The 13,279-nt window shown below is 37.2% G+C and overlaps 3 protein-coding genes across 10 annotated transcripts in view; 1 reads left to right on the top strand and 2 right to left on the bottom strand.

Moving 5' to 3' along the window:
- LOC107046323 (sin3 histone deacetylase corepressor complex component SDS3) overlaps positions 1–6,703 on the top strand; it is a 17,351-nt gene extending 10,648 nt beyond the window's left edge. For 3 of the 5 annotated variants that reach the window (XM_015268916.2, XM_015268919.2, XM_015268915.2), the window contains 2 exons: positions 895–958; positions 6,073–6,703. In XM_015268916.2, the coding sequence (XP_015124402.1) occupies positions 895–958; positions 6,073–6,125 (117 nt within the window). In that variant the 3' untranslated portion in view covers positions 6,126–6,703. Of the gene's footprint in view, positions 1–894; positions 1,598–6,072 lie in introns of those variants that run through there. The other 2 variants (XM_015268918.2, XM_015268917.2) reach the window with 1 other exon arrangement.
- Positions 907–1,550, bottom strand: LOC107046325 (E3 ubiquitin-protein ligase MARCH3-like). The gene has a single exon (XM_015268923.2). It carries the CDS (start codon positions 1,547–1,549, stop codon positions 1,016–1,018), a length of 534 nt encoding a protein of 177 aa, XP_015124409.1. The 5' UTR covers position 1,550; the 3' UTR covers positions 907–1,015.
- Positions 3,492–12,776, bottom strand: LOC107046324 (INO80 complex subunit E). Of its 4 annotated transcripts, none has more exons than XR_001461539.1 (4): positions 12,638–12,776; positions 12,290–12,512; positions 3,890–5,723; positions 3,492–3,768 (listed from the first exon to the last, which is right to left on the bottom strand). XR_001461539.1 is itself a non-coding variant. In XM_015268922.1 (4 exons), exons 3-4 carry the CDS (start codon positions 12,431–12,433, stop codon positions 5,160–5,162), a joined length of 708 nt encoding a protein of 235 aa, XP_015124408.1. In that variant the 5' UTR covers positions 12,434–12,446; positions 12,555–12,562; positions 12,638–12,776; the 3' UTR covers positions 3,492–5,159. The 4 variants fall into 4 exon arrangements, 3 of the variants coding, with proteins under 3 accessions (XP_015124408.1, XP_015124406.1, XP_015124407.1); XM_015268922.1 differs by adding an exon at positions 12,555–12,562 and having other exon boundaries at positions 3,492–5,723; positions 12,290–12,446; XM_015268920.1 differs by having other exon boundaries at positions 3,492–5,723.
- Between the last annotated feature and the right edge of the window lie 503 nt (positions 12,777–13,279).

The raw sequence follows: 13,279 nt of genomic DNA, 5'->3' as shown, positions 1-13,279 counted from the left end.
GCAATAGCCCTCAGTTGGATTTTTGATGAATATCTCTGAATCTGTGGCTAGTAGTCAAATTTTCATTATAAACTTTTTTGTAGATCTTTATTTGTTCTATAAAAATGGTTTTGACAAAAATTTTACTATTCTCCAAAGTTTCCGAGATATTCAATGAAAAATTAACAATATTCAAAATATTTTTCATTGAATATCTCGAAAACGTTGGAGAATAGCAAAATTTTTGTCAAAACCATTTTTATAGAGAAAATAAAGATCTACAAAAAAGTTTATAATTAAAATTTGACTACTAGCCACAGATTCACAGATATTCATCAAAAATCCAGCTGAGGGCTATTGCGTTGAGCGCAGCAGGAGGTTTGAATAAGTTGCGCATGGCGCCAATCACGTGACTCATGGCACTGTCGCAGGGAGGGTAACAGCTGACGCGTTGCTCAGACTGCTCCGAAATTGCTATTATAATTTATAATCAATTAACGGTACATTTTGGGCTATAAGTTCCTAACTCCCCCCGATAGGACATTTTCTCAGCTACAAAGAAATATTTTTTTTTTTCCCATCTGATGAGGTTAACTAAAGATATCTAGGATTGAAGACGGCCTGTCGGCAATTCCCAATTGTTTATAACAAATTGTGAATCACCCCGGCAAATTTGAGCATATACTTTTTAAAACATTAATAATTACACTTTTAGCTATCGATTGGTGTAATTTGGTGCCCTTTGGTTAATTTCGATGTAAACGACATTTTCAGAGCTAATTTGACTGGACTACAGGATGAAAAGGTCTATTGTCTGATTTTTTTCTACTGCTTGTTTTTCTCATTCAACAATCCACTGTCGATAACATTAAAAAATAGTAAAAAATGTATAAAAACAAAACTTTTTATTTACAGATCTGGGTGAAAAAAGTATCGGACGCATCGAAAGTCCGAATATTTACAGCTCAATTGAGCCGTGGTAAAGTATCAATAAAGCGTCGTGCCTCATAACATAAAAAAAAACCGAGGATTGTCCTCAGACTCTCGAGATCACGTGATTGTAACTCAAATTCAAATTTTTCCTCTCATCTACCAAGTGACGATGATAATTCATTCTGACAGTACTTGTTTTCTGCCACCACCAGTACCAAACATTTTTCTGGTAATCAAGGGTCCAAAATATCCAGATAAAGTATGAAAAAACTATTAAAAATATGAGAAAAATGAGGGAATAGTTAGTCCACTTTGCTGGTGGAAAATTATCAAAATTATCTGATGAATAAAAGTCGCCAGCAACGATAAAGATGTATATCGCAGCGAGGGTCATGGTCGTGAGGGCCAAACAACGTATGAGGTCGATCTTTGGTGGTCGTATGGATATTTGAAGATCCCCGGGGGATTTTTTGATAAATATCAAGAGAGAGTGGAGGGGTTGATGCCGTGGGGTTCTTTCTACGTCGAAGGCAAAACCACATACCTCGCAGCTAGATCTGTTAGACTCCTCCAGCCATCTCTCGAGGCAGGGCTGGTGAACTGCACCCATTGTGCCCTGAAAATCATTCGTTATCATTTTTTTTTAAGGGATGTATGTGAAAAAATTAAATGGAATAACTCAACACTTTCTCTAAAAAATTGTATTGGAGTTTTGGGAGGACTATTTGGAGATTGAAGCAATGCAACATGTTTTATATTTTCTTGGTCATTATTCTGAGATAACGACGCCGGGCTGGTTTCCCACCCCATTTACTTCTAAAAATCTTGAGGAACTGCGCTGGGGGGTACCCAAAACCCAGAAATTCGGAGGCTGAATTATCTGAGTAATGAGTAAAATTTGGGACGAAAATGTCTGAAGATATGTTTATTAGAAATTTAGTGAGGCAGGAAAAAGATCTGAACTTTTCACCTAAAATGGAGCGTGATCGAGGTTCATGGAGAGTTGAAAAACAAAAATCTGGGGATATTCTTTAAGAAAGCAAGAAGTGGGTGTCTGAAATTGTTTTTTTATCGATAGAGAAGAAAATTTTGGTTGGAAAAAACTAGCCTATGATCTTTTTATCTTTATGAATTCGAAAGTTTCACTCATGAGAATTTCAAAGTTCGACGAATTGTGAAATTCAACTTTCTCACGTAAAAATGGGAAAGTTCATATTTTTGTCTACAAATTTAAGAGATGAATTTGAAACGTGGTTAGAAGTGTCTCCCAACTGAAGTTTTCATCCCCATTAATACATGGTTTGTGATTTTCTGTAACAATGAACAATGGAAGAATTAAATTCGAAAAAGTTAGGATTTCTACTTATTAAAAAAAATGGCAGTTAACTTAGATGGAGAATATCATATACTTTGAATAAAGAATGAGTTTTTTTGGATTTACATTGAGAGAAAAACAAACACGTTGTCAAACAAGTCTTGTTTGGGCCAACAAAATCGCTAGTTGAAAATTGCCAAAAAAGAATTTGTTTGGTTCAAATTTGACAGTCTCAAATATGAATAATTGTTCTGCTTTCGACAGCAACGAAATATTTGGCTCAAGAGGCAGATAATTCGCACCAGACGGTGCCTTTTCAGTATGAAAATATCTCATATAGAGGAAAATTTATCAACAAATATTTTATTCCTAAGTTACAAGATTGCTATCATATCATTATTATTGTGTCATTTAAGGGTTCATTTCTTGTGTGTGTTATTAGACAGCCGAAACGAAAAACACCTATCGCTTGTTCCGCATAAAACAAAGATGTTTTGGGAGGAAAATACCTATAGGAGTAACGAAGGAGTAGTGCTAGAAATGAAATTTCTTGCGTGTTCAGAGAATGCAATTTTTTTCAACTACTAAATTTATTTTTGCGACAAAAATTTTTCATTCTGGCGCACTCTGCATGTTTGGTACAATAAAATCCTTTTTTGATAATTTTCAAAAAACTATTTTCTTAGCACAAGTAAGACTTGTTTGAGAACTTTGTCGTTTTTCTCTCAGTATAGTGTTGGAAAAAAAGTTGGGAAATTGATAAAAAATTGATGGAAAAATTTAGGAAATAATTATAGAAATGTAAGTAGCAAATATAAGACTACAATTAAAATGAAATTTAACTTTTCTTGATGAGTAACGACTTTTCCCTGTTATGTAAAACTGAATTTTGTACTATTAATTTTTCATTACTTTTTAAATATAAAACTAGAAGAATTTTTGTTTCACTCAGATGTTTTACCCACTTTACACCTGCAGGGATAGATTATTGGATATCTCAAGTTGTCGTAACATATCCTGCAAAGTCCATCTATCGATGTTTGACTGAAAGTTGATCTCTTGGTTCTCTTCGGTCTTTCATCCCCAGATTCTTGAATGACTTCGTAACTTCTCACTGTCACCACCTCCAAAAGATCATCCAAAATACTTAAAACTAACTTCTTATTACTCATAATTAATTTATTGTTGAATAAAAAAACTCCAAAAGTCAGGAAATTTTAAAAAACAAGTTGATGGTTAGAAGGTTTAAGATAAAAGACAAAAGAAGTTGCTCATCATTTTTATTCGTATTTTTATTTCGGTATTCGAAAGTAAACGGAAAAATGTAATGGAAAAAATTATAGAACATTATACTGTGAATACTTTTCTGGCCTTCCTCCATTGTTCTTCGCGGTCTTTTGAGAATGGAGAAGCACGAGGCATATATAAAAGGGTGATATTGAATCACTAAGGGATTCTCTAATGAGTAAGGATATAAATAAACCATTCTGCTCCATTATATGGTTGAGAATTTGTATGCATATGATTTCCATTTATCCGTTCTGAAATTGCAATAAAAAACATTAGATTTAATTGAAATTATGACATAACACGTTTTACATTCTTAAATTTTCTGTGCTACAGACCCCCAAATTTTAGGCAAGTTCCATCAGTTCTTCTTACCATACTTGGAAATTCTTTAAAAACCCATTTCCGCAGGGCAAACTTTTCTGGTGCGTCACAAAAATGAATTTCCATCCCCATCCAAACTCCATTCATCATCTTTGCGAGCCTTGCAAAAATCTGACTTCAATGATCACACCACTCTTTTGCAATCTAAAATTTCCAGAACTTTGGTTCCTATCTCTAATAATACCCTGAGTTCTTATCTTTATCTCCATGCCCGAAACCTTTTTACGTTTTCAAAAATTTCCATTATTATCATCCTCATCCCCTGAACTCTAATTTTCTTAATAAAAAGTCTTGAGCAATTTCATTCAAAATGAAATTTTTGAAATCGTTCTTTCTTCTTATTCCCAAAAATTCTCATCCTCATGCCGAAACCCTTTCTCCATTCTCCAGAATCAACCAAATCTTCAAGAAATCGCCCTTATCCCCCTACTAAGAGAAAAAACATGTCACACAAGTTTTGTTTGAAAGAAAAAAAAATGCAAGTTGAAAATTACCGAAATAGAAATTAGCTCATTGAAACATACGGAACTTTCAAGCATCAATTATCGCTCTGCGTTCAACAACGCAATATTTGACTCAAGAGATGGATCATTCAGGTGAGATGGTGGGTTAGAGGGTATGATAAAGTGAAGTAATCCAATATTATGTAGTATGTTTAGATACGGATTCCGGAGTGTGAAAATTTCCGTCTCACGATTTTTTGACACTGCTGCTACGTTCACCTGCTGCCGAAAAGTAAACGAAATAGTATATTTCGTGTCGAGTGCCACTGGGGTTTTCACCTCGCCTTCGGCTCGGCGCGCCAACCTCACACGAGCCGGAAACCCCAGTGGAACTCAACACGAAATCTACTATTTTGACAATGCTGCTGCGTTCCTCTCGACGTTTTCGGTACTAGGTAAACGTAGCAGCAGTGTCAATAAATATTGTAATAAATTGTAATTATTCTATTCATGAATTCGTTTCATATCTTTGAGGCCTCCCTAGTTTCGCATGAAACGAGTATTTTCACATATTTCTAATGAAAAAAAAATCATTTTTTGAAAACCATTTCGTGCCCCAACAGGAAATAACAATTTTGTGGAACAACTAAATCTATTATTATGATACAAATATCTCATCTCTGGACACTCTCTAAATACTCAGCTCGGGATACTTTATTCTTGGTATTTTCATTTTGTGATTTTTTGCATTCGAAGGAGATTTGTGTGAGATGTTTTCTTTATCATTTAGTGCATCATCAATCTCTCATATCAGCCGCCTACTCCCCAATCATTTCAACACTCAGACAGTCCTCTCCCATATTACTAGGTGACGTCTCCATCTCCCCAAGTTCATTGGACTCACTGTCCAATGAGGGATCATTGCTGAACATCTCCGTGGGGACGGTGGGAGGCGCTTTCTCAGGTACCAATTCGAGATACGTCTGCCTTGATTCCAAATGCCTCTCCACCTCCTCAGGCGTCATGTGACCATCGGACATCATAGACACCACCGAAACAACATTATTCGATTGCACTGGCGTATTGTTCTGCGGTTTAAGAGGCTTCGGGTTCGGTTTTTTCTTTTTACTCGTGTTCTGAGGTTTCAGTGGAGCACCTGGATGTTGACTCAAGTGATTCACCTGGGGCTCTACCTTCTTCTTCTTTGGTGGCTCTACTTTCGGGCCTTCTTCCTCTGAAGATTCGGTTTCGTCACTCTCAGAGAATGACGCGTCCACCTTCTCGTACTGCAGGAGACGATCCAGCAGGAAACTCTTGTCCCTGTTGACCTTGAGCAATTTTCGCTGGGTTGATCGTAGGGCTTCTTGGAAACACTCATTTTCCTGTTGAGAGAAAATAATTTGTGATTTTTTCTAAAGGTGGTTGGGACAGCTGTTGGTGTCGTAATGTGATAAATTTCTTTAAAAGATTTCAAGGGATATTTGAGAGAATGAAAACAATATTTATCTAATTATCAGTGATTTCAGAGTAGAGACCCCTCGGTTGTTACTAATAACGCCTTTTCTGCTGTTTGCATTTGTTTTCTATACTTTTAACTATGTCTTCATACATAACTGATTTAATTATTAACGGGACTAAACATTAAAACAGTCATGAGACTAATGAAGCTAAAATCATTAACGAAACGTCGCAAAATGACAATTGGATAAACATTCTTTACATTTTTTTCAGTATTCCTTGAAATCTTCTGGATATTTAACAACAATGGAAATGGTATCCGGTGAATTCATCCCGGGATAATCAAAAACTCATCCCATGGCATTTCATCCCAAAACAAATTCATACCAAAACAAATTCATCCCAAGATGACAGACAACCCAAAATGTGAAATATTTGGATTCATCGGATTACCAGGGTATCGAATTTCGGTCGTATTCTTCAGGGTATTGGAATTAGTCACGCATAGAGCGTCTGCTAGTTAGTACGTCCTACAGTTCGCTGATAATTGTGATTGTGTTTGTTCTGGATTAAACCCACTATACCTTTAGAATTTGTTTTGAGTCAACGGGGAGCAAAAATGCTCGTCGATGGGGGAAATTTATTGGTTAAGCATCGTAGTGATGATCATGGTGTTGCATGGCGATAGTTAAAATTAATAATTTATTTCCAGTGGGTTATTTCGAATGTTTCGTATTAACCGTTTATTAATTTCGTGAATGACATGGTATGGTATTGTCACGCATTCAACGTGGTTTATTATCGTCGCCTATTTGATGAATATTTGTTGTGATGAATGAAGATTTATTTAATGGTTTCTCTTGGAATGTTTTCCGTAGATCCGATGATCAGTGTTGTGATGAAGATTGTGTAGAAATAGTGACATATTTAATTGCTTTCCATGTTTTGTTTAGTGTGTTTGCTTTTTTGCGAATAAATATTTCATTCTCTTCCCCCCCCCCCTATTTTTTCTTGTTGACGTTGAAAATTTCATCAGAATTTGAATTTTGGGATGAATTTTTCATGGGATAAATTTGTTTTGGGATGAGTTGTCCGGGATGAATTCACCTAGAACCTGTCATGAACCAGAACATGAAGTGTAACAAATTTTAGAATGAGGGAAGATTGGCATGAATCATTCGTGAGTAAATTACTGCAATTTATACCTTTGAAATAATTACCGTGGACGCCCAGTATTTCTTCTGATGTTGCAAAATTAAATGGCTGATGCTGCACGATAATTTTTCCAACGATGTAAATTGGGTTCTATTTGTAGTGCTGGGATATCAATTTTTCAAGGAATTTTTTCTCCGTGTGATTCTATATGAGATATTCCATGTCAAAGCAGTCTACACCTTATCGTCACCCTCTCAGAAGTAAATGGGGATTTTTCATAGCGTTAAGGGGCTTAAAAAACGATCTCCTGTTTGTTTATAAATTTTTTCAGGTTTTCCCGTTATTTAAAACTCGTGTTCTAATCAATCGATTTCAATTTGTCAAGCATCAAAATGTTCCATTTTCTGTTATTTTCGAGCATTTGTAGTACAAATTGATATTTTTTAAACATCTTTTTTCAATAATGAATTAAAAAAAAAACAAAGTTGAATTGTTCCCAAAGGAACAAATGAGAAAGGCGAAAAGACCCAAAACTGGGAAAACCCGCCTTCTCACTAAGGAGTTCATGAAGACATTCAATTAGTGCAGCCAGGGAAATGAAAAAAAACCCAGATGACTACTGCCTGGACTATGACCAGTTTCTCAACTTCATCGACAAAACATTTGAAACAAAAGACCTTAGAATTCTTTCTGAGCAGAATGGGAAGAAGCTCTCAGACCTTGCTACCACCTTTAGATGTCTCCAACCGTATATTACGGACATAACATTCAAAAGCAGACTGACCAACCTGGCGAACAAATTCGAGAACATCTCGAACAGCACAGAGGAAGATGGATATCTAACTGCTTCATCCCAAAATTAACCGACATCATGATTCTCAACAAACACAACAACAAACCGTAGACACCAACCTACCCTGCAATTTGAAAGCCATCTTCTGGAACATCAGAGGCATTAACGCACATCGAGAGGACATAGAACTTGCCCTTAAAGACATCGATATATTCATCGGTGTCGAGACGAAACTGAACCCGGCGGATCAACGGCCTTATAAGTTTTCTGGCTTCAGTACCTACCGTGTAGATAGATCTATCTTACCCGGGGAAACAAGACAGGGGGTATTATAATAATTGCCAAAAATAATTTATCCATTAAACCCTACAAAGACATTATCAACCCTCACGCGAACGTTGAACTAGCAGCTATTGAAATCAATAATGTCAAACCGAAAATAAATAAATGTACTGGTATGTTATCGGAACCCCGAAAGTAGTTTAGATCTTGAGCACTGGAAAAAAATAATTGACATATATAGAGAATATGACAATTGTTTATTGGTTGGAGACTTCAATGCCCACCATGTTACATGGAACTGTAGTCAAAACAAGCCAGACGGATTAAGACTATATGATTGTATGCAGAGGAACGACATATTTCTACATAATACCGATACCCTCACTCATCTAGACGTATATAGAGGAAAAAAGTCAAATATAGACCTGGTAATGGGCAGCCTGGGAATAGCAGATATCATAACTGTTAGTGCACTCGATGAAACTTAGGGTTCCGACCACTATCCAATAAAAATTAATCTCAACGTCCAAAAAACGCAATATATTAGAAAATCATTCAAGATCACTTCAGTTCAAACAAATTGGGACACACTTGACATATTGTTAAATAATTCATTGCCACTGTTTCTCACACCAATATTTTATAATCTCAACCCCATTGAAAAATACAGATTTTACATAGAAAATATTGTTACCAATGTGGCTAAATGCACTCCGAGGAAAAAAGTAGTATCAGCTAAAATACATAGAAATCCCGTTAAGTGGTGGGACCCAGAGTGTGACGGTTAAGAGACTCCGCAGGGCTGGGTTCCAAAAGTGGCGATGTACCAAGAGACTTAGTGATCTCATAGCCTACAACAAAGCCACCGCCATTGACAGAAAAACTTTTAAACAAAAGAAGAAACAATGTTTCATTAAGTTTGCAGAAAAATTAAACTCCAGGAAAAATATTAAATATGTTTGGAACACGTGCAAAGTACTGAAAAATGCCTGGATAAATACAGGATCGCAAAATCCCAGAGATTTTGTTGAGACACAGGAAAAAGTTTTTCGAGCAATGGAGAAACTAACCCGAGACGGAGATTTCACTGACCCTGCCTACATCACCCACTCAGATCCAAATCCTTTATTCGACCAGTCTTTCTCCTTCGATGAATTTAATTACGCATTACACCATAGAAACAGTCATTCGGCTCCGGGGATTGATGGTATCGATTACAATCTACTAAAAAAACTTCCAGTCCAGCTCAAGTTGATCCTCTTAGTCATCTTCAGTGAAATCCACCAGACTGGAAAGTTTCCTCCAGAATGGGAGAACACCTTTCTACACTTTATCCCCAAGAGAAACAGTTCTGGAGTCAGACCCATAGCTTTAACATCTTGTATACTTAAATTATACGAATTGATATTGAAAAATAGACTCCAATGGTGGGTGGAACGCAACGGAACCCTTCCCTTCTCCCAAACTGGCTTTAGATCTGGACTGTCCTGTAGGGACAACCTGGTCAACCTCACATTCCACGTGGAGGACCCCTTTCGAGAACAAGAACAGACGCTAGCAGTCTTCCTGGACGTTACTGGAGCATTCGACATCGTCGGGGATAAGCTATTGGATGTCCTCGCCGAGGCCGGGTGCTCTAGTACCGTCCTTAGATTCATCAAATTCCTCACCCATGGAAGGGTTCTCCACTGTGACGCTCTGGGTGACAATACTAGAGTTGTCAGCAGGGGGCTCCCCCAGGATGGCGTACTCTCCCCCCTCCTATACACCATTTATACTAGAAAAATTCTGCACAAAATAAATTCCAGAGTGGAGTCATCACTTTTCGCGGATGACATAGCTCTGTTTATTCGCGTCTCAGATTATGAAACCGACAAACTATTTTAGAGAAAGCAACAGACCAGATTACAGCTAACCTTAGTACCCTAAGACTGGAAGTCGCCCTCGAAAAAACAGTGCTGATGCAATTTAGCAAGAAAGACTTTGCCGGAGACCACCCAGATCAGAATAAAAGACCATACCATAGTATCTTCTCCGACTGCTAAGTTTTTAGGTATACACTTTGACCAAAAATTGAATTTCAACCACCACATATCCATGCTCCAGCAAAGATGTCTAAAAGCACTGAATATTGTAAAGTTTTTACGAAGAACCTGGTGGGGAACAGACCTTGAAACATTGATCGGACTGTACAAAAGTTACGTCCGATCCATAATGGATTATGGTCTGTTCGCATACTTCCCTAACACAAAAAAATACCAATCAAAACTAGAGTCAATCCAATACGCAGCCATCCGCTTCGCTCTGGAATACAGACGCACTACCCCAACCAATGTCTTGATAGGAGAATCCAAGGTTATGCTCATGAAAGACCGTGCTAGCTTCTTATGCAAGACACATTTAGTGAAAATCCTGAGTAACCAGTCCACCCAAGTATATGACTCAATCTCCCTTATTTTCAAAGAAAAGAGAACAAGAATCCTTTGCAGAGACAAACTAATCACCAAGTGCATCAGAGAAATATTGCAATTTGAGAATACCTTACATGCCAATGCTAATTTCAATACTTTCCTCCACTCCTACGACACCTTATATACCTCCATAAAAACAAAAGGCGATCTCGACTCAACTCTCCAATCCCTGCCAGCTCCAAATGAAGCTTTAAACCAGGAAATCGCAAGTAATTTTCGAAATTGGAATATTATCTACACTGACGACAGCAAAGAACCGGAAGCAGAATACGTGGGAGCAGCCTGTCATTGCCCCAGCTTGGGCACTGGCACCTCTGTAATCCTTAACACTGACTGATCCGTTTATACCTCGGAGTGCATTGCGCTGAACCTAGCCCTAGACTTGGCCAATAAGAACAGGGAGACCAGTCACCTCGTGCTCTCGGACTCACTTAGCGTTTTACAAAGCCTAGAATCTATTCATTTCCATCCTCATATCAGCCCATACACTGCTCGCGAAAAAAAAATACCAAGAATTCATGGAAAATAATGCCTTCAACACTCAAATCATCTTTCGTTAGATCCCAGCGCATAGGGGGATCGAGGGCAACGAGAGGGCTTACATCTTAGCAAAAAATGGTGACGAACAGAATTCTGAACAATTCTCAGTTCCACCCACAGATTTCAAAGCTCGATTTAAACGAGAAAGCTACATTAACACCCGAGAATGCATCCAAGAACAAGCTCTTCGTAAAAATGAACCGAAAGGACAGGCCTATTTCAAACACTACTGGAAAAAGAGCTGTCGGCCCTGGTACTTCAGAAGCAGGCTCCCTAGGGAACTTGTCTGTGTTAACAGGGCTCGGGCAGATCACTATCACCTAAACAAATCCCTATATCGCATAGGTATTGTTAACATTGAGGAGTGCAGATGTGGAGCTTCGATGCAGGACATTAACCATGTCATATGGGAATGTCCTGAGTATTCTAGTCAAGATAGGCAAGTTATGAATGAAAAATTGATGAAACATAATTGTCCTAGGCCTTATACCATAGCTGCTCTCTTGGTGGCAAAAAACTTTGAACCACTGCGAATAATACACCAGTTTCTTAAAAAATGTAAAATTAGAATTTAAAATACGCAATAATCAATGTATTTCAAGATGGACCACAAACTAAGCTACATAGATTTACTATATTACAATATGTACCTATTTGATTGTAAATGACCCACTGTAGGTTAATACATAACTAAAAAAAAATGAAAAAAGTTGAATTGTGCCAATTGCATCACATTTGATTTTCTCCATTTTTTTCATCTATTATCACAATTAAAGTAAGTATTTTCAGCTATACCAGAAATTGAACAAACTCTTAGATCTTTTTCGTTTATCATTTTTTTGTTCAAAATTTCCCGTTTATCAGTGGAGATCCTTATAAGGACTTCAGATTATGTTCTTTATATACATAAAAAATAAGGGAAATAACTAACTCATCAGTTGTCAGAAGTATAATCAATATTGTTTGAAGATTTTGTAAATAATATTTCCAATGATAATTGGTAAATTTTTAAGAGGAAAATTAAAAAGAAAAAAAATTGACGTGATTGACAAAATTAACTGATTTTTCAATTTTTTTGCGTTGAAAATTCATCAATTTTGAGATGTAGGCATTGGAAGATGCACTTCATGCCCATAGTGGGTAGCACACTAACTTGTGGAGGGAATCGCACGAGATTGTGACGTATTTTTCTCTCCTTGTACGTAGAATGGGCAAGAGGAGATAAATTATAATTTTCATGTGAACTTACATAAATTAAAAACTTGAGTTTTCTCTTAAGATTGCGATACTGATCCTTATAATTAGGTACTTCCTCTTCGGGGCTATCTTCCTCATCATCCTCGACCTCTGCAGTATTGTTGGCTATAGAACGACAGTACCATCCTTCCAACATTGATTCTAGGACACTATAAACGTCAGAGTTGGTAATATCATTGGAGCATGACAAAATACTTCGCAGTAATGAGTTATTTCTGCGGAAAACGTTTGGAGTTAGTTCCTTCGAGGTTAGGTACCTGAATTTCTGTTTTGTAAACAAAAAGATTACCCCTTCTCTCTCCAGCGATTCAAAATTGAATTTACATCAATAAAGAATTACCTGACAGTCCGATTGATTTGGTTATGAAGAAATGTTGAACTCTTTTCGAATAAATGATTGCTTTTCACAAGTTGAATCGGCTTTTATGAGACACAAATAAATTTCTATAATTTTTTCGACCGATGGAAAAACACTAGGATAGTCGCCATTGTTTCTCAAAACTCCCTAGAAACTAGACTGTTATGTCCGCCCAGATGTCACTAGGGCAACCAGCGCCAATTTCAAAATTGGCGGAAAGGGTTGGCAGGAACGTTTGCAACTGAAGCCCGGATGGGCAATCCAACGAAGTCCAACAATTATCTCATGAAATCTCTGCTAAATCCTTGACTTGATGATTAATAATTATGAGGAACAGGTTATTTAAAATAAATCCAACACTGAGTGCTTCGGGAGAGCACGTAAACTATTTATTCAATCAACAAAACTTCAAAACTCTAATTATTTGAAAAGGTAAAAGATCTGAACTCTGAAAACTATGTCGTCGAACTGCCTCTAGATATTCAAAAACTGCCCCTCGAAGGGTCTTACTTCCCCTACTCTTTTCCAAAGTTGCGCACGCATCTCCTATGTTCTTACATGCTAATAGAAACTGAAGGGAGAAAGCTAGGCGACGTTGCGATGCAGTCAACGTTGCCTAGTCTC

Source organism: Diachasma alloeum, unplaced genomic scaffold (genome assembly GCF_001412515.2).
Source record: "Diachasma alloeum isolate Michigan unplaced genomic scaffold, Dall2.0 Dall_scaffold_01305, whole genome shotgun sequence".
Taxonomy (NCBI): Eukaryota; Metazoa; Arthropoda; class Insecta; order Hymenoptera; family Braconidae; genus Diachasma; species Diachasma alloeum.
Note: the sequence above shows the minus strand (reverse complement) of the source record. Positions and strands in the feature narration are given on the sequence as shown.

Coding starts and splice junctions, on each gene's coding strand:
- LOC107046325 (XM_015268923.2), bottom strand. CDS start 1,549: ATGATAACGAATGATTTTCAGGGCACAATGGGTGCAGTTCACCAGCCC.
- LOC107046324 (XM_015268922.1), bottom strand. CDS start 12,433: ATGTTGGAAGGATGGTACTGTCGTTCTATAGCCAACAATACTGCAGAG. Junction 5,724..12,289: donor AACTCAAGTTTTTAATTTAT/GTAAGTTCACAT, acceptor TTCTCTCAACAG/GAAAATGAGTGTTTCCAAGA.